Source organism: Atractosteus spatula, chromosome 17 (assembly GCF_055471065.1).
Source record: "Atractosteus spatula isolate fAtrSpa1 chromosome 17, fAtrSpa1.hap1, whole genome shotgun sequence".
In the NCBI taxonomy this organism is placed as follows: Eukaryota; Metazoa; Chordata; class Actinopteri; order Semionotiformes; family Lepisosteidae; genus Atractosteus; species Atractosteus spatula.
The window spans coordinates 17,548,023-17,572,856 of NC_142722.1; the positions used below are offsets into that span (position 1 = coordinate 17,548,023).

Sequence of the window (24,834 nt, forward strand, 5' to 3'; positions counted from 1 at the left end):
CCTGGGGGGGGGGGCTCTCTTGCGCTGGCTCCCTGCGGGCGTTGCCTGCTTTGCTGTGCTCTGTGCGGCGGAGGGAGAAGAGGGGAGAAGGGCTCATACAAGGCTCATACCTCTTTGCTCGGGAGCCGACAGCAGCTGGCCGTCAGCGGGAACGCTCCCCCTCTGCATGAGCAGGCTCGTACTCAGCTTGTACGCCGCAGTGTGTCAGAGCCGTCACAATCACCTACAACACATACTTCTTACACACCCAAGGAGCACTCAGTAAATCTGATGTGCTTTTGCGGTTTCGATTATCCAGAGCTGTTTTTGACATATTCGGTATTTTGTGTGTGACCCAGGGTGAATAGCGGCCTGTTATGCCAAATCCACTAGATGGCGCTACCTCTTAGCTGGCGGCTCCTGTCAGGTGAGTTCAGCGTTCTGCGCATGGGCAGTAGGGACTCAGAAGCAGTGAGTTACCGTTAAAAGACCCCGAAATTACTAGGGAGTTGTAACGGTAAATACGGTGTTGTTGCCCTATTTACCCCCTAAATGAGTATAAAGGGGCACTTCATAGGATTGAGACAAGAGTAGCGAGATGGATATTAGATTTTAACGGAGTACACTGAGGCGGTAGCCAGTTTTTAGACAACTACTCGGGCTGGGGATATCTGTTTATTGATTTGTAAGTAATGGGTTTCACATGCTCCTTGTATTTTCTGTTCCTTCGTTCTTTACAGAGATTTATGTTTAGCACCGTTTGTTAAGTGTACGCAATTGTAAGTATGATACTAATTATGGTCGTAATGTAGTTCTCAGGGAGGGCTGAGAGGTGACCCGCGCAGCCTGGGAGCGGCTTATTTCTGCCCGCGCTGCGTGGTGAGTTGTTTGAACTTCAACTGTGATGTAATTTATTTATTTTTTTGTTGTTCAGTGTAGATGCGTTTCTGTAATGGTCAGATGGAATGTAAAAAACTGTAAAACTAAACATGTTTTCTTTGTTTTCCCCTCTGCGTGAAAGAACCACTGCCGTATTGTGTGTATATAAAAATATTGTTATATGTCATTTCTTTTGTTATTTTATTTTTGTTTTTTAAACTAAGAACAGATCAGACCACATACTCACCTAGAAATAAAGAACCCCAAAATTATATTGGTGTCCTGTGCTGATTATTCTTTGCCAGGCTACACAATTTTGGTACCAGGAGTGGGGTTTCTGATAGTCTGGGGGTTCTGACTCTCACAGTGAAGCGGTGGTGCATAAAATACGGTAGTGGTGAAGACAGCTGTCCAAGGAGGCTGATAACGGACGGAGAAGGCCAGGTCCAGAGGTCCAGTGGCCAGTGTGCTGGGAACCAGACGACACCAACGGCCAGTGGAGGACGTCTTCTTGTCTCTTCAGACTCATCTGCTGAACTGTGGTATTCCAAGATTGATGTTTGCACAGAGACTGTGTTTGTGAACAGTTCCCAAAATGTCAGGTGATGACAGGGATGATGGTGCAGCAGTTGATGGTCGTGTAGTTACGGAGAATGGTAATGGTGACAACCTCCATGACTTGAGGTCTCAAGTAGAAGACCTAGTTAGAAAATATGACCAAGCCATGGCCACTATTGCTGCACTGGGTCCTGAACCAAAACGTTCATATGTGTATGTACCTAGAGAACGTAATGTACAGCCTTTTAGTGGTGATATAACTAAAGATGGTTGCTCCGTTGACGAGTTTATCGAAGAAGTTGAACGAGTAATCAGAGCCAGGGAACAGACTCCTGCTGAGCAGTATGACCTTGTGTTATCATTGTTGAAGGGTCCGGCCCTAGAAGAAGTACGTTTACGTATGGGTGGTGAATCTAGACAGGTCAGTGATATATTCAGTTACCTCAGACATGCTTTCAGGGAGAAGCGCAGTGTTTCCCAACTGTTGCAAGCCTTTTATGGCTGTAAGCAAAGGGAGGGGGAAGATCTTTGCAATTACTCTCATTCTCTCTCTCGCATGCTCGGCGCTGTGTTAAAGGTATCGCCTGATGTAGTGTCGGATGAGAAGCGAGCTATCCGAGATCAGTTCATAGAGGGGGTTAGGGATTTATCTCTATCGCCCAGGACGCTGCAACACTGCTGCTGATGCCCTCTCTAGGCAGCCATTTGCAGGGGAGCCTGAACCTGACCCTGATGATGTCGAATATGATGATTGTGTGGCTATCTGTAATGTTGTCAGCAGAGGCACACCCCTGGAGCCAGATTTGGTGGCAGCCGGTATGAAATGCTGCAAAATAAGACAGATCCGTGTTTTGGAAGCGGGAGTGGATTGTGATAACTTGAACAAGTCACAGAGTAACACCCAAACTTTCCCAGGGTATACAAAGAAGGAGCTCCGTCGGTTTCAAGATGCTGATCCCTCTCTCAGTGCTTTCCGGATGTTCTGGAATAAGTAGAGAAAACCAGGGAATAAGGAGAGATCAAAGTTGCCTAAATCTACCTTGTCTTTGTTGAAACAGTGGCACCGGGTGCGAGAGCTTGATGGGCTATTGTACAGGGTGATCGAAGATCCTCATGTTGGTGAATGTTTCCAACTCCTCCTGCCTGATTGTATGAAAGATCAAATATTGGAAAGTGTACATGACCAGATGGGTCATCAAGGAATTGAACGCACTCAGAATCTGTTGAGACAGAGATGCTTTTGGGTGGGCATGTATAATGATGTGGAACAGTGGGTCAAGAAGTGTCAATGGTGTATCCTGACCAAAATGCCACAGCCAAAAATCCAGGCACCCATCAAACCATTTATAGCTACTAGGCCTTTAGAGGTTGTCGCTGTCGACTACACGGTCCTCGAGCCAGCCTCTGATGGGCGGGAGAACGTGTTGGTAGTTACTGACGTGTTTACCAAGTTTACACAGGCTTTCCCGACTCGTGATCAGAAGGCAGACACTACAGCAAAAGTCCTCCTGAAAGAATGGTTTATGAAATTTGTATGCCCTGAAAGGTTGCATCGTGACCAGGGAAAAACCTTTGAGAGTCAGGTAGTTGCAGAGCTGTGTAAACTTTACGGAGTGAAGAAAACACGCACCAGTCCTTTCCATCCTCAAGGAAACCCACACTGTGAACGGTTCAACAGGACCCTACATGACCTTTTACGCACGTTGCCTCCTGAGAAGAAGCGCCGTTGGCCAGAACATCTGCCGGAGTTAGTCTATGCCTACAATGTGACACCTCACGCTAGTACGGGATATTCGCCTTACTTCCTTCTGTACGGAGTGCATCCTCACTTACCTGTTGATGCGTTACTGGGCCAGGAGGAGGTGCTGGATAAAAGACATGATTGGCTGGTGGTCCACCAGGAACGGTTGAACGAAGCACATGCCCGAGCTAAAGAGTACGCAGAACAAAAAGCTGCGGAAAGAGTTGCACTGCAAGAAGACAAAGTGTTCTTTCCCCCAGTCAGTGTAGGTCAGCTGGTTTATCTGAGACACAGACCGTTGGGCAGAAATAAGATACAGGATGCTTGGGGACCTACTGTGTATAGGGTGGTAGAGGTGCAGGGTACGACACACGCAGTGGAACCATTGGAAGGTGGTCCTATAAAGCGGGTACACAGGGTTAATTTAAGGCCATGTGTGGGCCCTGTCCCAGCCCCCAGGTGTGTTAGAAACCAGTCCCCCACAGGAACGTCTGTTAGTACCCTTTCAGAGTCTCCGCCAGAGTTTGTAGTGTTGGAGGAGGTTTCGCTTCCAAGATTAACTCGGGAGGTGTTCCCTGAGTCATTAGATGTTGCTAGTGATGAGGATCTCTGTGGTAGTGAATCAGAAGTGTTCTCTGAGCCTCTTAGGTTTGAACCTGCTCCTGAATCTACAGGTGCTGTGCAGGTTAGGACTGAGGCTGACACCGAGCCTTCTAGGGCTGAGCCTACTACCAGCTTCTCTCCTTGTGACCGTGTAGTAAATGTACCTACTCCTGTTCCACGCAGAAGTCGTAGGGCCAATGCTGGGGTGCACACTAATCCTTTTCATGAACCCAAGTCTGTCTGTAATGCGATCTCCTTAACTCCAGAAGTCTTTTCCCAGATGATGGCAAACTTAAGTGCTGTCCTTTTTAGGGAGGCAGTCAAGGGGGTGAAGGGTTGATAGGCACCGGGACGTTGACTATGCAGCAGGGAAGCCTGGCAAAGAATAATCAGCACAGGACACCAATATAATTTTGGGGTTCTTTATTTCTAGGTGAGTATGTGGTCTGATCTGTGCTCCTTGGGTGTGTAAGAAGTATGTGTTGTAGGTGATTGTGACGGCTCTGACACACTGCGGCGTACAAGCTGAGTACGAGCCTGCTCATGCAGAGGGGGAGCGTTCCCGCTGACGGCCAGCTGCTGTCGGCTCCCGAGCAAAGAGGTATGAGCCTTGAATGAGCCCTTCTCCCCTCTTCTCCCTCCGCCGCACAGAGCACAGCAAAGCAGGCAACGCCCGCAGGGAGCCAGCGCAAGAGAGGCCCCCCCCAGGCAGAGAACAGCGAGGAGGAGGAGGAGCCGCAGCCCAAGAAGACGAAGGTGACCGGCTCGGCACCTGCGGTGAATCAGAAGAGTGGGAGAGTGACGGAGCTCAGGGCGCAGACAGCGGAGGGCAGCGTGGTGGTGGAGGGAGTGTACTGCGCTCTTCCCCGACTCTGCTCACACCCCCTTGCTCCGCAGACACGCGCCCCCCTGTGGCCAACAGGCAAACAACCACGACCCAGGATTCCTTTGAACTAAAATAAACCCTGTGCATCACAAAGGCTGGGGAAATTGGGTACATTTACAAACAGAGAGAAGGACTGCATGGATAGTAGCAATAATTGCATTTATATAGCGATTTACATGTTTCCAGGAAACCCACTTTATCACCCACTGAAGTGCTGCACCTTCTTGGGTGATTCCTCTCGCCCTTTTTCAACACTATGCGGCAGATCAGGTAGAGATATGAGAACTCCCTTCTGTGGCATTAAGGGGGTGTTTTAAGACTAAAGACTAAATTAAGAACACAAGATGACAGACTTTGGGCAAAGGAGCCCAGTCGTTGTTTGGTTTTAACTGGACTTTTGCTTAGTTTTCACCTGTGTCTTTTGAGGTGTGTTTCACTGTTCATTCTGATGGATTTATGGAAATGGTTGAAAGCCAGAGTGAAATTTAGCTAGGACATCACGGGTAGCATCCCTGCTTTTAAGCACAGTGCCTCTGCATCTTTAATGACCAGCTCGTCGGGATGTCTGCTTAATATCTCATCTGAACGATGGACTTTCCTGCAGCGCGGTGTGCTTAACCAATGGAAATGTTAAAGGCGTCGCAGTTGGACCTTGAATAATGATAATATTATATCAACGTGGGGAAGGTGAGGGCCTGAGGTTTCTGCACATCCCTAAGCTCCCCTGTCTGTTCTGGTGGCGGGTGTTGTACTGGACTGCCCCTTCTCCGGAGTCACGTGCGATGTGCTGTCCTTGAATCTGCAGAGCGCTGGGAAGCAGATGCCTGGCTCCAGACGGAGGACACTCCCTCCTGCTGAGAGCACGGAGGAGGAGGAGGAGGAGGAAGAAGAGAAAAGGCCAAGCTCTGGCAAAAACAGGCTGGCGGCTGCAATTGCGCCCCAGGTGTTCAGAGCAGCGGCCGAGCCAAGCGCTCGGAGAGCCCAGAGCAGTGTGGTGGTGGAGGTACGCTGATCCCCCGACGGGGCGCGGTTCCGAAAAGCCCTCTAGGCGGTAGCCTCCTTCCCCCAGCACAGACAGGCGGCGGTGTCTGGTCTCAGTCGCTGCAGCAGAGCCTGGCGTGTGGCTCGTCCTGCAGCCCTCTCTCTGGCAGGCAAGGCCCGCAATTCTGCAGTTCTGTGGGTCTCAAGCTGACGTCATGCGATACTGGAAACGTGGACGCGCTATCGCAGTTTTTTAGCCAAGATTGGCAATGATGTCGGTAGCTAAAACATTTCTGTTACAGCTTGGTGCACCTGACACTTTCCGTGTCTAGAGGTGATGACATTTTATAGCTTTGCTTCGCAAATTTTCCTTTGTGATGATGACTCCTTATGATGAACCACTGCCTTTTGCCAAAATGATGTACTATACAGCAGTAAAAAAAACATAAAGCCAGAAAGAAAAGATCTAGTTGGCTGTGGCAATTGTTTTGGGGAGCAAAACATCCCAAATACTACACATCCGGCACTACACATGCATCCGGCGCCCTGATAAATTATCTAGATATGATAAAGGTTCTTGGTATTCATACATCTGAGTATCCAGATTGTGGTGTATTTAGATAAAGAATTTGATGAATTCTTTGTGCTGGTGAGAGAACGCCAGCTTTCGCTTTCTCTAGCACGCGGTGTCCTATCCGAGCTCTGAGCTCTTGGTTATTTAATTGAACCTGAAGTTTAAACTAATTGAAGCTTTTGATGCATTTCTGTTCTTGAACGTCGGAAGATGGTAAGAACAAAAACAAAAGTAACTTGAAACCTGTACCCATTTGGAGTGCATTTAAAGGCATTTTTTAGCCCTCCTCTCCTCGTAGTCGACAGGATCTGATGAACCAAATTATTACCTTCACTTAGGGTTCAGTTAAGCAGCTGGAGAGCTCATCTGGAGTGGAAACCTGGAGGCTCTGGGGCTACGGTGGGGAAAGATTTGCTCTGGCGTTTGAGACATCAGCTAGTGGTTTCATTTCCAGAGCCAGACCCTGCTGTGCTTAATGCCAGGCTTGTCTCTTGTGTTGGCAGATCACGGACAGCAATGAAGAGGAAGAAGAAGCAGGAGTGGATCTCAAGGCAGCAAAGAAAGGTGAGCAGCTCTAGAGAGCTGTAGGAATCCACAGGAGGAATGTTAAGACACTGCAGCCCAGCCAGTGGGAGAGCCTGGCCAGAGTGACTCAGACCAGTAAACCTTTGCTTTAACTGAACATTAGATAGTGTAACATGTTCTTGTACAGCATACTTTTAAATAGATTTAAAAGCCATGAATGGCAATGGAGCAGGTAAAGGGTGGGCAAATTGCTCATGGTGGGTCTTGTTTGTGTTTCAGATGCTTTAACAATTTTTTTTAATACTCGTACGTTTTAAAAAGTAAATTCTAAAATAATGCTAACCATGTAAAAAAATAATCTGTAAGATGCATACATAATAAAACAAGGTAAAAATAAATACTACATAGATTTAAAATTCAGGAATACCAATGGAGCCCTAATGACAATAATAAACTTTATTTTATATCACTCCCTTACAATTGGCTTGTCAAAGCGCTTTACAGAAAAACAATGAGAGGAAAAGCAGAATTACACAAGCTACAATGAGGGATTAGAATACAGCAAAGGGGCACACAGAGCCTAGTTAAATAAAAGCCCTTCTACATCAGTTGCTTACACGGGTGTTAGTTGCGTGTTGTATATGTATTTTTTGTCATAGCATATTTTGAGAAAAAAATGAAAAAAAAACATTCATGATTAAGCAGACATTTGGCAATAACAGACACCTCTTCTCATTTATTAGCCCACTGAGCTGAGGGTGTACTGTAATATAAGAATTCTGCCTCCACTGCGGCATCCTCGTTTGGACCGTGCGTGATTGTGCTCGCAGAGGTGAAGGGCGCGAGTCATTGCAGGGTCGCTCTTTCAGGCCGCCTACAGTGTCCCCTTTGTCTGCTGATAGAGGCTTACTAGTGGAAGTGAAGGTGAACAAGGAGTGGTTCACCGGCCGCGTCTCGTCTGTGCAAGCTGGCAAGCAGGGCGTTCTCTGGAAAGTGAAGTTTGACTACGTGCCCACTGCCATCACCCCTCGTAGCAGGTGGTAAGTATCCTTTTCCCTTCGGGAAGGCTTTCCCGAGTTCCTTACAATATGGTTGGAGTAAACCAGCAGGTAGACGGATAACGGTGTCGGATTGCCATCTCCGATTTCAGGGATTTCTTCAAGGTTTTTCTGCAGAGCACTGGTTCACAGTAGGGGAAATGGTAAAAAATGACCTGTTCCGAGGTTAACCCTGAAATATTTGAACCCTGCTGCGGAACGTTTTGGAGGCCACGCACACAAAGCAATGCATTGTCACTTCACACAAATAGAAGCAGCAGGCAATGGTGTGGAGTTTATTCTCATGGCACACTTTCTTTGACCTTTTTGCACATTTGGGCAAGAGCTTCTTTGAATAATTGAATTCTTTCCATTTCTATAAAATAGTCATGCTGGTTACATTAATCAAGGTCTTTTTGACAAGGGTAATGTAAGCAACACAGTGCTTTCTGTAATATGTCCATAACAATTACTAATCCAGTTGGAAAGGTTTTAGAATAACCTGATATTCTAGTTTTCTGTGGTGTACAGATGAGCTGTACGTGAAAAGTGATTTAAACATGCTGCCATGTTGAGGCTAGATATGCAACCACGATCCTGAGGATAGGCAACGCTGATCTAGCTGATCCTGCTCGCCAGGCGTTGATCGGCAACCCTGAGCCTGCTCACTAGGAATTGTCTAAGGCAAGGTGCAATTGGTGGACAGACAATTTTCAATAAAACGGAACGTGTCTTGGCGGCAGCAACAGCACAACTGTCTTGAATGTACTTGAGCTGCCTGCCTTCCAAAGCGGGGTATGAAATAGCCAAAGAAAAGAAGTGGTTACCAGTCCTCCAGAGCCCAGGGATGTTGTCCGTGATGCTGCTGCCCTTCTCACGGTCTTGCTGGCAGGGTGCTGAAGGGCAGTGATGATGTGCGGCTGATGCGTCCTCCAACGCCCGAGTCCCAGAGTCCCAACACCTTGGAGGACATGGAGAAGGAGGAAGGAGCCCCCACCCGAATGGAGCCCGACACCACCCAGCCCACGGCCAGCCGGGAAGTCATCGAGAGCCTGGTTGTGAGGATGAGGTAGGCCAGGGGCTGAGTAACGGGCTGCGGAGAGGGTATCCGACCGATCCTGGGGCTTCCGGACCTCTGTGGCATCCTCCCCTTTTCTAACCACTTTATCATCAGGGTCACAGGGCAGCTGGGGCCTATTTTGGCAGGCAGCAGGCAAAAGGTAGGGTACAGTCTGGACCCAGTCCATCGCAGGACACACACAGACACACACTCACACCAGGGCCAGTTGACCTACCAGTATGTCTCTGGACTGCGGGAGGAAAACCATGCAAACACTGGGAGAACATACAAACTCCACGCAGACAGCACTGTAGGAATTAAACCGGGGCAGCAATGCTAATGATAACCACGGAACAAGTAAAGGTTTATTCCATTCTTTACTTGTTCCATTGCAGCCTAAGCATGCTGTTGTAGCACCCTACTTGAAAGAATGATAACCATGCTGCCCCTTCAGCGGTTTTTTATTCCTTTTATCCCCATCCGATTTGGAAGTGCCAGTAGTAATTTCTGCACTGTGCAGGACCCATGAGGAAGGACACGCTTGTTCCTCTGACGCGCTCGTCCCTCGAGCGGGCCACCTTGTGGCACGAGGCACAGGGCCTTAAGGGAGAGGGCTAGTGCACATTGCCTCCCTGACTAACATCACCGCCGGCTTGCAGCTTCCCATCGCTGGAGGCGCTGATCCGCGGAGAGATTCTTCTCCGCCTCACCACGACGCCTGAATCGTCTGCACTCGGAGCATCTCTCTGTACCGGTTCAGCTGTGCAGGAGTGTCTGGCTCCCGTATATATAGAGATGTACAGGGCGATTGCAAAGTTAGTTCGCCTCTTCAAACACAGTTACCCTGCAGACTGTTCTGTGAAGCCTTGGTATTTCATACACCTACAAATGAGACCACTGGGGACTCGTGTTCTCAGGTAATCCACATTTTTTCAATGGACAAGTGAAAAGTGCTCTGATTATTCCAAGTTCGGAGAACCAAGTGTTTATGTACTTTTCCTTCAGTCTTCTCCATAGCATATTAATATCTTTCCTGTACTTTAAAGATTCTTATGGTTGCAGACACAATTCTGTAACATATTTCCCTTTGCCTTAATCCTTCCAGGATGTTGCTACGGTACTTTTTCCCTCCGGATTTCCAGATCCCTAAGGATGATGTCAACACCATGACTGCAGAGGAGCTGGTGGCTTTCCCAATGGTAGGGAGCACTCTGGGATTGAGCAGAGAGCCTGCTGACACGAGGCTGCCGTTAGATAACCATTCATCAACAGGGCATGGGGGGACGTCCAGGGTTCACCAGGGAACACTGGAAGACAGCATTGTTGGTTATATAATTGACTAGCGGTTATTACACCTTCTTACATATTCTAAATATGAAAACTCTAGAAAGTTGAATTTAACACATAAATATTTGTGTTTGTGAGGAAATTGTAAGCATAAGTTAGATATTATATCTTAATACGCGACGGTCTCGGGTGGGGCAGCTGGGCTGACGCCTGCGCCGTGCCCTGCCTCCACAGAAGGAGTATTTCCAGCAGTACGAGCTGGGGCTGCAGACGCTGTGCAATTCCTACCAGAGCCACGCAGACGCGCGGGCCCGGGCCGTGGTGGAGAAGAGCAACAGCGCCGAAGCCAGGCTCCGCGAGACGGAGGAGAAGCTGCAGAAACTGCGCACCAACATCGTGGCTCTGCTGCAGAAAGTGCAGGAGGTGAGAGCAGCGCTGCAGCCAGGGCTGGGCTCCCACGCGCTGTTCACTCGCTGCCTGGACAGGGGACAGCTCGTAAGAATTATCAGGCCACTGCTGGGAAAGTGGCACCCACTGTATCCAAGGTTTAGACCTATTCAGTTGGCGTGAAGCACCTTGGATATATCTTTCAGGCTGTCCAGCTGAATTACCTTGCTGGGGCAAATGCTACTGCTTTTAAAGTAAATAATAGTTTTATTTTCTTTGTTCATCGAATGTTGTTAGCAAGCACACGTTTCTGAAATCCCTAAAGGGTATTTTCTCCCTTTACGAGACGCACCAGACTGTACTCTTGACTGTCAGATCCGATACTTTTGTTTGGAAGTGACTCTTTTCACTTCACATTACGAATTCAAATGTAGATTTTCAGCAGTTCCGCTATAATTTTTGGCTGCATTGTGCCGAATAGCAGGCACCACAGCTTTGGCTTAATTTAATCCTCTACCTTGCGGGACATCGATATCAACACGGATGATGAGCTGGACGCCTACATTGAAGATCTGCTTACTAAGGGAGATTAAGAGACGCCTACTTCTTACGTCAGCCAAAGGGACTGATCACAGACAGCATAGCTGGCTTGGGCCCGTTCACCCTGTTCCACTTCCTGGAGTCGTCTGTTCTTCTCTTACATTGTTCTGCATTCCTAGAGACCAAGGCGTTTGTGGGCAGTGGCACTGGAGGGTCCAGGAGAAGGGGGCATCGCAGTGGTGGGTCAGTGGCTGGTTGCAGCAGCACTTTGGAAGCAAAGGAGCAGAAAGACTGCTTTTTTTTTTGCAGAAGCTCTCTCCTGCAGGGAACAGGGCTGGCACCACCCTCCCTGTGTGGGCAGTGCTCACCAACCCACCCCGAACCTGAAAGCGAATCTGCTTTCGCTAATCTGTGGCTAAGCGGGGATGGAGGAATAACGCTAAATGGCATTAATTGTACCAAGGTAACAAAAACTACACTGCATTCAACTTTTAAGGACAGCCAATTGAAAGGGCAGAGGAGGCTGGAGGATGCTGTTTGGTTGTGGACCAAAGTAGCCTACGGAGATTGAGCTGAGCTGGGAGAACCGTCTTCTGCTTCCAAAGAAACTAAGATACCTTGCCTGGATGGCTGTGGTGTTCTCCTGGACCCAGGGAAAATGTGACTTTTACAGCTGAGCTCCAGTCTGTTAACATATTTCTGTTGGACGACTGTTTATGAAAAGCGCATCACCTTCCCCACGGTTTTTAAATTCCTAATTTTTAGTTATCACAGTTCAAAATTTCTACATTTTACCTAAAATAACGTAAGCTTTCTTTGGACTGTTTGTTGTTGTCTGTGACAACTTCACGTCAGGTCTTGCTCAGACTAAAGCTAAACCAGTAATGACCATTGTCAGAAAGTCACTATCGCACTCCCATTGTTGCATCTGCTGTTAAAAAAACAGATTTTCAAAGTAAGGTAAGACTGCTTTGTATATACCACAGGGTTTTTAAATAGCCATACAAAAACAGAGCAGGTAATAACTGCGAACTAATCATTCTGGATTTTTTCCAACTGTAGCTGATTTCAAGGATGTTAGCCATCATAGTCTACTGTGATGATGTGCATAAGATAACAGGGTTTCTTTGAGGCTGTCGTCTTGTGAAATACCATCTGTACTCTGATTTTTATTCTTGATGCAGTCACCTGTTCTCCAAATTAAATCCAAACTTTTAACTAAATGCAGGGTGCAATTTCCCGCTGGTTTTTTGACTGCTGTTTTCCGTTTGTCAGAAGCTTTTACTCCTCACTGCGGAAAGCAGCCTTCGATCTAGATGGGGAAATGTCTGTGAACAGGTGGATTGAAGTCTGGGTTTAATACAGGAAACTTCTACACAGTTTTGTGCTATAAATCCACTTGCAGATGAAAGGATCATTGTTAGTTTCCCAGCTTTAAATTATAGTTTTTCTAGCTACGTTTGAGCCCAGCAGGATCAGATTTTGCTCTTTTGGGGTCTGTTAAAGGCACAAGAAATAGTGCCACAATTGTTCCCTTAACAAGATTAGAGCATGTATATGAATAGGTCAGGAAATAATACTATCTGTAAAGTGTAAACTGTATAACTAGTGTTAACAGTCCATCTTTGTTGTTGCCTGTTCTCAGTTTTGATTACAGCCTGTTAACCGTTGTAATCCAGCCTGATTGACCCATATACGTTTCTTGGGTTCTGTGATTTGCAGCCTGAACAGTCTGCCTGCTGGGATCTGTTAACTGTCCATGTTCATGTTGAGAGGACAGTTCAACACCTTCAAAAGAAATACAGTTTATCAACCAAAAGTGTGGGCTACCTCCACAGGGATGCCCTCAAGCCAAAGTGTTTACTGGATTATCAGTATAATGTTTTTATTTCAGTCCAATCTGATTAATACACCAAATTCCAACTCATGGTTGTGTTCAACACATTGAAGGAGGATCATTTCAATTTCAGATTACCCAGAAACAGGCTAATGTGCGTACAGTTCAGTATACAATTTTTTCTGATCCTCTGCCTTCTCTGAAACAACAGGTTTTGGTTTTTTTAGAATTATTTTAACAATGTTAAAGAAGAAATAAGTGGTTTATTAAAAATGGTGGATTGATTTTTTTGAGATACTGTGATGGACAGATTATTGGAAACACTGAGCTGTAAAAGTTAAAACCCTAAACCTAAAAACTCTAAGGAGGGAGAATCAGTTTCATGTGTGATTTCTTAGTGTTTCAGTATAACAGCTCACCTGGCTTCACTTTTAAAAATTAAATATGTTCATTGTTTTATGATTTTCCTTAAAAAGACAACTCTGTACATTCTGAGAAGACATTTTATTGGATAAAAATAGGCTTTAGTTTTTATGAGAAAGGAAAGGTGACTGCCAGAGCACCAGAGGTATTTTAGACAGCTTCAGGGTTGGCAGGAACCTGTTTCTGTTTTACAAGTGATTATGCATCTTACAAATCTTAATTACAGCTCTGAAAACAAAAGCAGAGGGCATGTGTCCTGCGCAAGGTAGTCTTTACATTTTCAGTAATTCTGTTTCTGGATATGAAATGCACATGGAAAACTACTGTAGAAGGAACAGAAAGGAGCTTCTATCCATGTGCAAACATGTTCCAGACATGGAATGTACTGAAGTTGAGAACATAACTCAATTTAGAATGATTATTAAAGGGATGACAACAAAAAAACATTTAACAACATAAAATAAATATGGTGAAACAGTTCAAATGTGCATGAAAAAAAGTTCAGAGGCACAGGTATTTCTATTATTTGATGCAAGCATTTTAAAGTATAGGGTGACAATTCCAAAAGACACGGCACGAGAGAATAAGAATTTATTGTTAATACACATTCATATCGGTTCTTCATGTGCTTTATTCAAAACTTCATGTCACCAGTAAACATCACAAGCACTACGCAGACTGCTTGTACACAACACAAGGACTTGTGCTAGTGGCTTTGTTTACTGAACACAATCATTGTGAACCCACTTCACCCACCCCCCACTCCCCCAGAAAGTTCCACGAGTATCTTCCGTATACCTCCTCATTTTTTAGCCCTGCTGAAACTGCACACAGCAGCCTGCGGCAGCTGGAGATTAATTCAGAAAGCACTAGTATGCTTACACTGTAACTTGTTCCAAAATACAAGTAGTTGGTTAATAGTTATTTGTTCTTGTACCACTATGGTTACAAGGGTTGTGATGCACTGCTTTCCTTTCTAGATTTCATAGTTGCTAGAGTCCCAGCTGCCTGAAGTTATGTTTTCAGGCAGTGCTGCCAAGCACTCTATCGTCATGAATTTGGGTTGAGATAGTGGCTGTTTTCACGAGAACATTACATTTATTCCAGAGGCTCTTGAGGCCCTGGAGTCTGGGACCCATAGGTGGGGTAGGCGATTGTCCTCTGATCGCTTACCAAATTGTTATAAAATAATCATTTTCCCACCCACGGTCGGGCCTGTTAAGTTACATAACTTGAGTACATACGTGGGATAAAGTTAAGGAACACCAATAACACAGAGCTTACACTCAGAGACAGACTTTAACAGGACATCACAGTCTAATACCAATACCAGCTTCATAAGAAAAGGCACCGAGGTGGAAGGTCCCGACTTCATTATTTATACGCAAAGGCGCTTGAGGAAAGACAAAAAAAATCAGAAATGTTAAACTTTCTCTACTCCACTACAAACAAAATAATTTAGACATGTTCTTCTATTGAGCACCCTGATTCATTTTAAAAAGTACAAGAAAGAGGCTGCTGAAATGAGACTAGAAGAATTGATGACCTGTTCCTTAAATTACAGACCTGTCTCTTAGTTTTACTTGAGTGCTGTAATACTTGCATTCCACCACAAGAGGGAAGCATTGGTTATTTTTGGTTACAATCAAATAACAGTTCTTGAATACTGCACTTCAAACTCAGGTTAAAGCTCTGCGTTGTATAAATATGGCACTTCACTACACGTATCAGACTGCTGTTGAAAGAGGGTTTTTTTTCTACACCCACTCCCCTTGTCTCTATAACTCCAAAAGATCTAGAAATCGTCGCACCAGTACAATTACCTGGGTTTACAAAGCAAACCCTTTTTTTCCCCAGAGCATGTTTTACTTCCCCTCTGCCCTGGGAATGAAGCAATTCTGATTATTTAAAGGCCGGTTTAGGTTAAGCAGCCAAAAGACTCCTGTGCTTCACAGTCGACAAACAAAAACAATAAATATGCGGCTAAGATCACGTAGGATTCAACTGACGATAATTCAGAGAAAAATGAAAAAAGGTGCAAAGATGTAGGTACCTGAGTAGTAACCACTCTTAAGTATTGCTTAAGACTTCCAGCGCTTAAATATTCATAACTAAGTAGGAAACAAAATACTCATCTTTATTGGTGTGTCACAGAGAAAGCAAGCAGGCAGGTACAACTGTAGAATGAACTACTGGTACCTCACAGCTGACACTTTCCTAATTAAAACATGTTCAACGTGCAGTAAATGCAGCCTCTGAGAAAACAAATTTGTCAATGAGACCTCTCTGAGTTTACTGAACAGTGCTACCCTAGTGTAGCAGGACCCCTCAGGCCTGCTTCAGAGTGCCTGCCCGATCCACCACAGAGAAGCATCCCCCTGCGCCGGCCCTTCACGAGGAAAACCTATTGAGTTACCCTGCACCCTGGTACAGCTGTGTTCTTGGCAATGGACTGAAGATAAAACACTGGTGTTTGCAAAAGTCCCAGCTGAAGGGCTGGTCGCCAAAACCTAACACTTCGAGACAGAAGCCAGAAATCAAACCGTGTTACTTGGTTTCCTGTTTTCCACAGAACTGTTACAATAAGGTCTCAAACACCAAAGCCTTGAACTTCAGCCCAGTAATTTGTAAACCCATTTTACCAAAAGTAATACCTGGGGTTGAAGTTTCAGAAGCGAACATCCAGACGCCCAGGCAGGCCACGCCCCTGAAGCTAGCTCTGACTCGGGGGCTCTGTGCATGTGAAGTTCAGGGGGACCTTGGCCTGGATTTCCTCCACCTGCGTCTGCACTGCCTGCACCCACCGCGCCAGGTCTGCCTGCAGGGCCTGCGCCCCCTCCGCCAGCTGCTCCTGCCGGCTCGCCACCTCCGCCAGGAGCTGCCGGTTCTTCCTGGCCCTCCGAAGCCCCTCGCAATCCGTCTCCGCGTCCCGCGGGGCCGCGCGCTTGCCCTGCATGTACCCCTCGAACTCCTCAGCGCTCAGGTTCAGGGCCGGGCCGTCCAGCTTCTCGATGAAGGCCACAGCGCAGCACTGCCGGGAGAGCAGAGACCTGGCTTCAGTTTTAAACAGTTTCTGGGTGAACAGACAGGACGCGACACAGACATATGATACACAAGATGATAAAAGGAACGTCAAATGGTTAATTTTTACAGGACTTGCTTACAGTACACATGTGGTTCATTAATTTTTAGTTTCCTGTTGCATATACAGTCTCGTGAAAAGCATTCACCCCTTCCTGCATTTTCTTCCTATGGAATATTGACAGTGCTTCATGTGGGTCCTAATGATGTATACAGACAGTCTGAGTGAACAAATAACACCAACATTTGGTACTTGTTTCATTAATTTCAGGAACAGTCATCCAACTTCCAGTGTCCCTGTGTGTAAAAGTCCCCCCTAGTTCAATCAATTCAACTAAAAGGCATAACTAAGGCGGTCTGTGTGAATACTTGATTAAGTAACCCGGGCTTATTTGCATCAGCCCTGCTCGGTGTAAAAGAAACTCAGCTGTTCATCATCGTCATCGTCACCAGTGAAGCCCCACCCATACAGACCCTCAGAGCCACGCCACGCCCCGTTCAAAAGAGATTCCTGAAGGTCGTCGCGGGAGTGCGCCAGTCTGGGGACGCTCTGGGGAAGCTCTGGGCCGCAGAGGCCCGCGGTCCCGCAGCTGGACTCACCAGGTTGGTGAAGTAGTAGCCGGACGCCCCGGCCATGAGGCTGTGCGGCAGGCCGAAGCGGGTGATGTACTGCGTGTTGGAGTGCAGCCGGGGCGGGCTGGCCTTCAGCACCACCAGGATCATGCCGGACAGAAGTTGTCGGCGCTCGCCGGCTCCGAGCTGGAGGAGGCCAGCACCCGGAAGACACTCTGGCTGCACTTGGAGACGCAGGCCAGCTTGTCCTGCGGCGCTCGCCGGGCGTCCATCTCGATTATCGCTGCCGAGAGCAGGGGGCAAATGCCTTCATCGTACGGCCACTGGGGTTCGGGAAGTTTCAGAATCTCTCTTCATCCACTAATGTTCTAATCGCTGCTTCCAATTCCGAGTCACAGGAGGAGCTGGAGTCTATTCCAGCAAGGAACAGGCACAGGGCAAGATACAGCCTGGACCGGACACGCACATACTCACAACTGGGCCAGCATTCCCAGAAGCCCGTTAACCTGCCAGTATGTCTTTGGACTGTGGAAGGAAACTGGAGCACCCAGAGGAAACCCAAGAGAGCATGGGCAGAGCATGCAAACTCCACACAGACAGCACCCCAGGCCTGTAATTGAACCCAGGGCCCCAGCATTGTGACACAGCAATGCTGACCATTGGTAGAATATAAGAGTAATTCAATTCAAGGTGCTTTATTAGCATGACCAATGGGTACAATCAGTGTTGCCAAAGAGTATCGAACTAGTTACAGCCCTGTGTAGGACAGTGACAAGTGTTGACAAGACAGGTGATCCTGGTGTTCAGGACTATTACACATTCAAGGCATAGATACATTTGAAGGCGTTCCAGGAAGTGAGTTTAATCAGGACTCTTGAGCACAGATCGCTTATGTGCTCAATGAAAAGTCATGCTCAGTGGCCTGGCCAGACATGATGCCCTGATCCTGTCTGACACTGGTAGAGAGCCACTGGGGTCACTGGGTTCCATGAATGTGCAGGCCTTCAAGTGGTCGTCTATCAAGGACTATTATACAAAGCTGTCTGGTTTTGTGTGCACTTTACCCTGTTGTTCTTCAAAAATAAATTCAAAATAGCACAATGGAACGTACCAGCTGAACGAAATAATTAAAAAAGCCTAAGATATCGAACGGAGATGGTGAGGACAGAACAGCATAAGGCATAGCATCTACATACATTTCAGAGCACAACAACAGAGCCATATTCTGTTATTAATCAGTGAGAAATTAAAAGTTACCTTCTTAAAAAAAAACTCACCTGTGACGGCAGGCAGGAGGGCGTCACTGTTGACCTCTAATCTCTCCTCTTTAATGGGAACATGAAGCATCTGAGGGGTCACCCAGCTGAGAGATCTGTGGAAATAGCAGTGGCAAAGATCAGCTTAGTAACTAGTTAGGCAGTGTAGATGTAATAGTAAAAGGCTGCTTCAGACATTCCTAAACCTAATACAGAAGGAAAGACCTCTGTCCAATTATAGTCCACCTCATTAGAAAAACTCATGTGGTGATTTTCTGGACTCTGGGCCTAACCTTCAGTGGTTTAGCAGGTATGCAATCTGAGATACAAATTTTGTTTTAACCCACATGGCCTAAGGAATGATATCTTGCCTTCCTACACCCTGTAAACCTGAATGACATTTTGACTTTAAGGAATAATTTCAGCCTATTTGTGTAAATTTCCTCCAGAGGATTAGCTGTCCACTTGGTGATGTATTCTGGGATTTTCAGCATCTGTTATGAACAACAGCCTATAAAAGGATGACTGTTACTGAGCTGTACTCAACGGGCTTCCAGGTCTGTGGTCCGAGTCTCACCGGATCCTCCTCTGCAGGGCCAGGTCTTTCTGCTCATCGTCAGAGCTGTCGTGGCAGAACACCCACTTGTGCAGACGCGTCATGATCAGCTTTTCAATGTGCTCCATCATCTGCACCGTCTGCTCCTCGGAGAGGCCTGCAGGACAGAGGGGGGCACCAGCTCGAGCCCGAGGGAATCCCACACCCTTCCTCCAGCTCACTGCATGTGCACAACCAAGCCACAGCCAAGCGCTCTTTCAGGCGTGCAACAGGCATTCCTCTCACACGTATCGGTTCTGTGCTCCACAGAACCTTTGGGTTCAATCGGTCAGTCTCTCTCTATGGGTACAGGCAACACGGCAGACTAGAACAGCACGAAAAAGACTTCTATCCCTTTCTTGACCAGAACAAATCCCAGATCTTAACTGTACCAAAAACTGTGTAACAAACTGTTTCAGCAAAGGTCTGGATCCAACACATCCAGCCCAATTTGCTGCAAAATCTGGCCCTTGCGTCACTACGCTACTGACAATCAACCAAACAAGACAGTTTATACATAAGGCCATTCAGTCCCGTCAGACACACAGCACATGAGACCATTCAGTTGTTCTTTAGTTAAGTAATGGGGGCCAACCATAAGATACACAAGTTCATACAAAATTGTATTATACACCTCCAACTGCTTTTTACTCACTGCTGAAATGCCCGGCGATACTCTGATAAAAATCCTGCACCAGATCCCACTGTTTCTGTACCGGCAGATCCTACAAAGAGACAGACGGGGGATCAGCCAATGCCCAGTTCTTCCAGGTTCTAAGCTCTTCATCTCAGTGACACTAGAAAGAGGTCTGCTGCCTCACCTTCTCAGAGAAGCAGTGTGAGAGGGCACTGGACAAAGCGTTAGCAGACCTGGGGCACAGTGGGCTAGAGGAGGAAGGAGAGAGTGGGGAGGGTGAGATTTGGCAGGAGACAGGCTGTGAGTGACAGGCAGTCTGGGAGCAGAAATACAGATGGGAGACTGGCAGAGACGTGGACAGAGACAGGTAGTCGGTGAGAGGGGCTATTACATGGTAGGCCTCCATGGTGTTGACAAAGGCCGTGCAGTGCGACTGCAGGCTCTGGGAGTACGGCTTGCGCAGCAGCTTGAGGAAATTAGTAAAGTCTCCAAGCTGGAGGCTCTGAAACGCCTTTAGGGCAGCAGACTGGCTCTCTGTGGGCTCTGGGGACAGAGAGGAGACAGATATTAGTAAAACCAAAAACCCTGCAAGGGGATGAAGGAGCTTGACTGGTAAAGCCCAGGCTCAGAGAGCCACCCATTGATAAAAACAGAACAGCACAACTGACACTCACTTCAGAGCCAAACTAGATTTCACAGGAAATCTGTGAAACAACCACTGTCCTTAGTTTACTAGTCAGGTGATGGGTGAATTTAAAAGCCTGTGGCTCATTTTGAGAAAATGATGCCTTTGTGTTTTGAGCTATGTAGAGGACCATCTCACCGTTGGGTTTCTTCGGAGAGGAAGAAGGGCCCCAGAAAAGCCTCTTCATGGTGTTGACTCGTCGCCCCTTTTCTTTGCTCTTCTTCTCCTCGAACTTGGAGAAGGTGATGGCTGAGCCCCCTTCCACACCGGGGCTAGGGCTGCGGACACAAAACAGCAACCCCACACACGCTTAGCCATCGCAGAGCGAAGATCTACACACCCCAGGGCACACCGGCCACGGGAAGTCAGAAAGCAACGAGCGCATCCTAAACAAACGGGAATCTTTTTAAAAGAGAAGACGACGAGGGGAATAGATGCACATTCATTGCTGTAAAGTACTGGCAAGATCTAGGCAGGAAACTAATTCAGGGCAAACCAAACCAGCAAAATAAATATCGGAGAACAAGAAGAAAGGGTGGAAGGTATTTGGAACAGAGAACCTAGCCATATACATGAAACAGATTCCCTGGGATCTTTTAAAAAAGGGCTGAATGAGATGATGTTCAATGCTGTACTAGCAACCAAACAAATGATGAGCCCAATGGTCTCTTTTCACTTGTCACCTTGTACCAAAAGCACATGCTTTCTTCAAATGTACACAGGCTGCGCACTGAAGCTCACATGTACACACAATCAATTAGTGCACACGTGAACCCCAATCTCTCTAATGCACAAGAGATAAATACACTCCTTATAAGAACACGGCACTGGAGGGATACAGAATTATGTCATCTTTCTCCAATACAGGGTTGAGGGGGAGCCGGAGCCTAACCTGTCAAGCAACAAATGCAAGTCAGGTCATCAGTCCACCACACAGACACAAACACGCACTCACACCAGGGCCCGTTTTCCCAGAAGCCTAGCAGCTTGTCCTAGCAGCAGGTCTTTGGACTGTGGGAGGAAACCGGAGCAGCTGGAGGAAACCCACAAGAACGCAGGCAGGGCAAATTCCACAAAAAAGCTCTCCTTGAATCAAACCCAGGGCCGCAGCTCTGCGAGGCAGCAATGCTGACCACTGCACCACCCTGCCGTCCAAACGTACATTCAAGATATATACAAGCTAACAGACGTGCTTGAAAAACACTTGAAAAGGTCAACACAAAAATCTTGTTCTGGGGATAAGTAGGGTCAACACAGGTGGAAAATTAGGAGAGGACAAGTAAGAACTGCTTACACATAAATGTAGCTTATCGCAAAAAAAAATATCCCTGTGTTCTCTCCTATGCCTTAGGTGTTTCCATATCATTTAGAAATGAAAATGTAAGCCAGTGTGGCAGAGTACATGATCACATTTAAACCCAGAGCTGCTGTACTGGTTTCATGGCTCCATGAAACTGATAAAAAATTGCAAAGGTAGCTGCATGCTCTCATCTGGAGGATTTCAGCATACAAACGCGTACATTTCTTTACTAAAAACTTAGAGGGGAGCAGGGATAATATCAAATATCCAAGACCGTCCAGCTATATATGTGAGAGACCGTAATTAATATATCTTAACGATGACCCACATAATAGTTCACTGGACTGAATAATTCAACTATTCTCTATTTCTTCACGCTGTACTAAGAACGGGATCAGCTGGTCTCCAACCTTGTTCCACAGGTTTTTTTGTTGCACTTGAGTGTGCAGCTGGGGACGGTGCCGAGACTGTACCATACCAGTAATACTCAACTTAGTACGCAGCTCTGTAACAAATCTACAAGTTCACTGCGATTGACCTATTTTTCTTTTTTTTTTTAAGTGAATGTGAGATGCAATTCCATAGGAAACACTTAAGCTCGGTATTTAACCAACATTTGTACATTCAAAACAATCACCAAGCCCTGAAGAATGAACAGATCCCACCAAATACCATCTGCACAATCCAGTTAGTCCACATCGTGTGCACATATTGTGCCAAGAATTTGGGAGCAGCTGCAGGTGGTCAACAGCATCGCAGCTGAGGAAAAGCAGCATTTTTTTTGATCACGAGCTTTAGAATGTTTTCACAAGAACACAGAAACATGCAAGAAGGACGGTGATACACCACTGAAAGCTTCCTGAAAACGACTCTTTTTGAGTCGTGCGACGCAGTTATTAAAGGCAGGGCTCGGGGACACGGCCCCGGGACGTGTACTCAGGCAGTGCGGTCCGCCGTGGGCCCTACCTGCTGTGCTGCCTGCAGGCCTGCGCCCTGCGAGACCTCTCTCGCCAGCACTTGGAGCAGCAGCCCTGCCACGCGGGGTTGCCATAGTAACCACAGCCATCTTTGCACAGCAGCTCCGACTGGTCCACGTGAATTCCCCTGGGTTCCGCCCACATTCCTCCTGGCCTGGAAACAGGGGTCACGGCTTGTTAATGTCATAGTGAACTGTAGTTTCACAAGTGGCAAGCTTTGTCCTCAGATAAATAAACTGATTTGAATCAAAACTAAAATCCAGAACAAAAACACCAGGTTATGGGTTAAGTAACACATGGGAAGCTTAAATGTTGAGCGTACAGTGTACTATAAGTAGGGCAATACCTAGAGCATTACTGCGTCACGGGACAGCCTGAAGTCATGCCTTGCTCGCTAGATGCCTCAGATTTACAGGAAGAGAGGACAAGAAATGTAACAATACTCATATAAGGAATCTTTGTAAACCCCATCTTATCCCTTCTGGTTTATCTTTTTGGAATGCAATATTTCAAAATATAAACTGGAAGTTAGTTTGGACAACTCCTGATAGATATTGGGATATTTATTTGATAGGTATTACAAATAAAGTTAGAGATATCGTTTAAAATTGTTCATAAGTTTTATTCAGTTAAATTAGTGCTCTCTAAATTTAAACCTGAGCAGGATGATCTGTGTGTTTTTTGTCGGGCTGAAAGGGAATCTTTTGTGCACTTATTTGTAAGGTGTGTGTTTGTGAAGTTGTTTTGGACAGACTTGCAGAGTTTTGTTTGCAGGCAGTTAAAGGTTATTTTTAGATTTAAGGATTTTGATATTTTATTGTACTGTTTAATAGAAAATTTGGAAAAAGAGCATTTATTTATAGTCAATTTATTAGTCATTTCTTAGTCATTTCACATCCATAAATCAAAATGGTCTAATAATCCCCTTTTTAGTACTTTTGAGATGGAGCTGAAACACTATTTAAATTCTATACAAAATTTGAGAAATAATAAAGCAAGGAAAACATATGATATATGTAAAAAATACAATTTGATCACACAATTTACTTAATTACCTCTGGCGGTTGGATGTTTTTTTTCTGTTTGGGTTTTTTTCTATTGTACCTGTTTTTGATCCTCTGGTTGAACTTGTATTTGTAAATTCTTTACAAGTTTAATAAAAAAATTATGAAAAAATATTTATTACAGGAAGAGAGATGAGTTTTAGAAAAAAAAACTAAAGCGACTCAAACTCCACCTTGGTGTAGGCCTACTTGCCAATAAATCCCGGATTCGTTTAATCACCAGATTCTAGCAGGTTAAAGATGAACGTCACTCTCTTACAAGTACTTTGAATTTCACAAATTAACCTGCTGCGTCATATTTTTCATAAATCAGTGAAGGAAAGCTGCCCGCACTGATCTCTGAACGCCTTTCCTCCGCACATCAGTGTTGATAAGGGTTTCATCTCTGGATAGTGGCAGCACTCTGGAAACGTGTCAGCAATGCAATTTTCTTAATGCAATAAAAGTCATCAACGAACAAAGACAGCAACGCGTATAATCGTTACTTCAACGAAAATTTCTAAAAGTTCGAAAATCGAAGATATAAAATACTCACCAAAAAATATATTTTCGTTGTAAATTACCTGCACAAAGCTGAAGCTAAGATTACACCAATCGCCGCCCGTATGCAATCTCGTTGTAGGAGACGAGTTATATACTAGACTAGTTATCTTTATTTAAGTTTTCCATATTTAACTAGTTTTCAAATAGGCTTTATATCCGCCGCCCTAGGCACCGAAAGTGAGTGATGCCCTGTTGTTGTACAATCATTTTTAATAACTTAGAAAATAAAATCGATCAAACCCAGACATTTTCTCCCCCGGATCTCAAATGCAAATTAAAGAGAAAAACAGCCTGTTTTTTCTTGGGAGTTTTTTTTTGCTAGATGCATGTCGTCTTTTTTTCTGGCGTTTTACTGCTATCAGCCCAGACAACTTTTGCTTGTTTCCCGGAGTTTCCGCAAATGCCGGTGCGTGATGTCTTGATGTTTACAGAGGCTGTCAGATCCGATTTCCCACCCCACTGCCCCAAACACAGCAAAAAGAGGGTTAAAGGGCAACTCATCGGGCTGGACGGCAGCAGTGCCTACACTTTACTGCAACACCGGTGTATGAACGAAGCTGACAGATAAATCAAGTTCGAGATAAAGTACGATTCACCCTCTTCTGTCTCTTGGTGCTTCGTCCGTAACCCGGAAATGCTACACTTAGCGTCACGAATGATCCGGAAGTGTATGCAAATAGCCGAATTTCAATCAAAGTAGAAGACTTTCAGCTGCCACAGTAGCATATGAGGAGTATAGCAACATTAAGCAAGTGACAACCAGCTGAAACACCTGCTTTGTTATTTCTTCATGGTTAACTGTAATTCCTTGAACATTCAGCTAAAA

The 24,834-nt window shown here is 45.9% G+C and overlaps 1 protein-coding gene and 1 pseudogene across 13 annotated transcripts; one reads left to right on the plus strand and one right to left on the minus strand.

Annotated features, from left to right (window-relative positions):
• Positions 1 to 12: 12 nt before the first annotated feature.
• LOC148819267 (ATPase MORC2A-like) lies at positions 13 to 13,994 on the plus strand. 12 transcript variants are annotated; one of them, XM_088935418.1, is made up of 8 exons: positions 13 to 406; positions 792 to 858; positions 4,412 to 4,516; positions 5,452 to 5,649; positions 6,705 to 6,765; positions 7,629 to 8,832; positions 9,929 to 10,022; positions 10,345 to 13,994. In XM_088935418.1, exons 6-8 carry the CDS (start codon positions 8,687 to 8,689, stop codon positions 10,678 to 10,680), a joined length of 576 nt encoding a protein of 191 aa, XP_088791544.1. In that variant the 5' UTR covers positions 13 to 406; positions 792 to 858; positions 4,412 to 4,516; positions 5,452 to 5,649; positions 6,705 to 6,765; positions 7,629 to 8,686; the 3' UTR covers positions 10,681 to 13,994. The 12 variants fall into 12 exon arrangements, with proteins under 12 accessions (XP_088791544.1, XP_088791539.1, XP_088791538.1 ...); XM_088935413.1 differs by lacking the exon at positions 13 to 406 and having other exon boundaries at positions 418 to 858; positions 7,629 to 7,766; positions 8,656 to 8,832; XM_088935412.1 differs by lacking the exon at positions 13 to 406 and having other exon boundaries at positions 418 to 858; positions 4,412 to 4,916.
• LOC148819268 (rab5 GDP/GTP exchange factor-like) lies at positions 13,367 to 24,653 on the minus strand (annotated as a pseudogene). Its single transcript, XR_016094326.1, has 9 exons — positions 24,001 to 24,653; positions 22,391 to 22,555; positions 20,263 to 20,402; positions 19,624 to 19,982; positions 19,458 to 19,527; positions 18,785 to 18,920; positions 18,229 to 18,323; positions 16,979 to 17,234; positions 13,367 to 16,328 (listed from the first exon to the last, which is right to left on the minus strand). The product of XR_016094326.1 is annotated as a rab5 GDP/GTP exchange factor-like (transcript).
• Between the last annotated feature and the right edge of the window lie 181 nt (positions 24,654 to 24,834).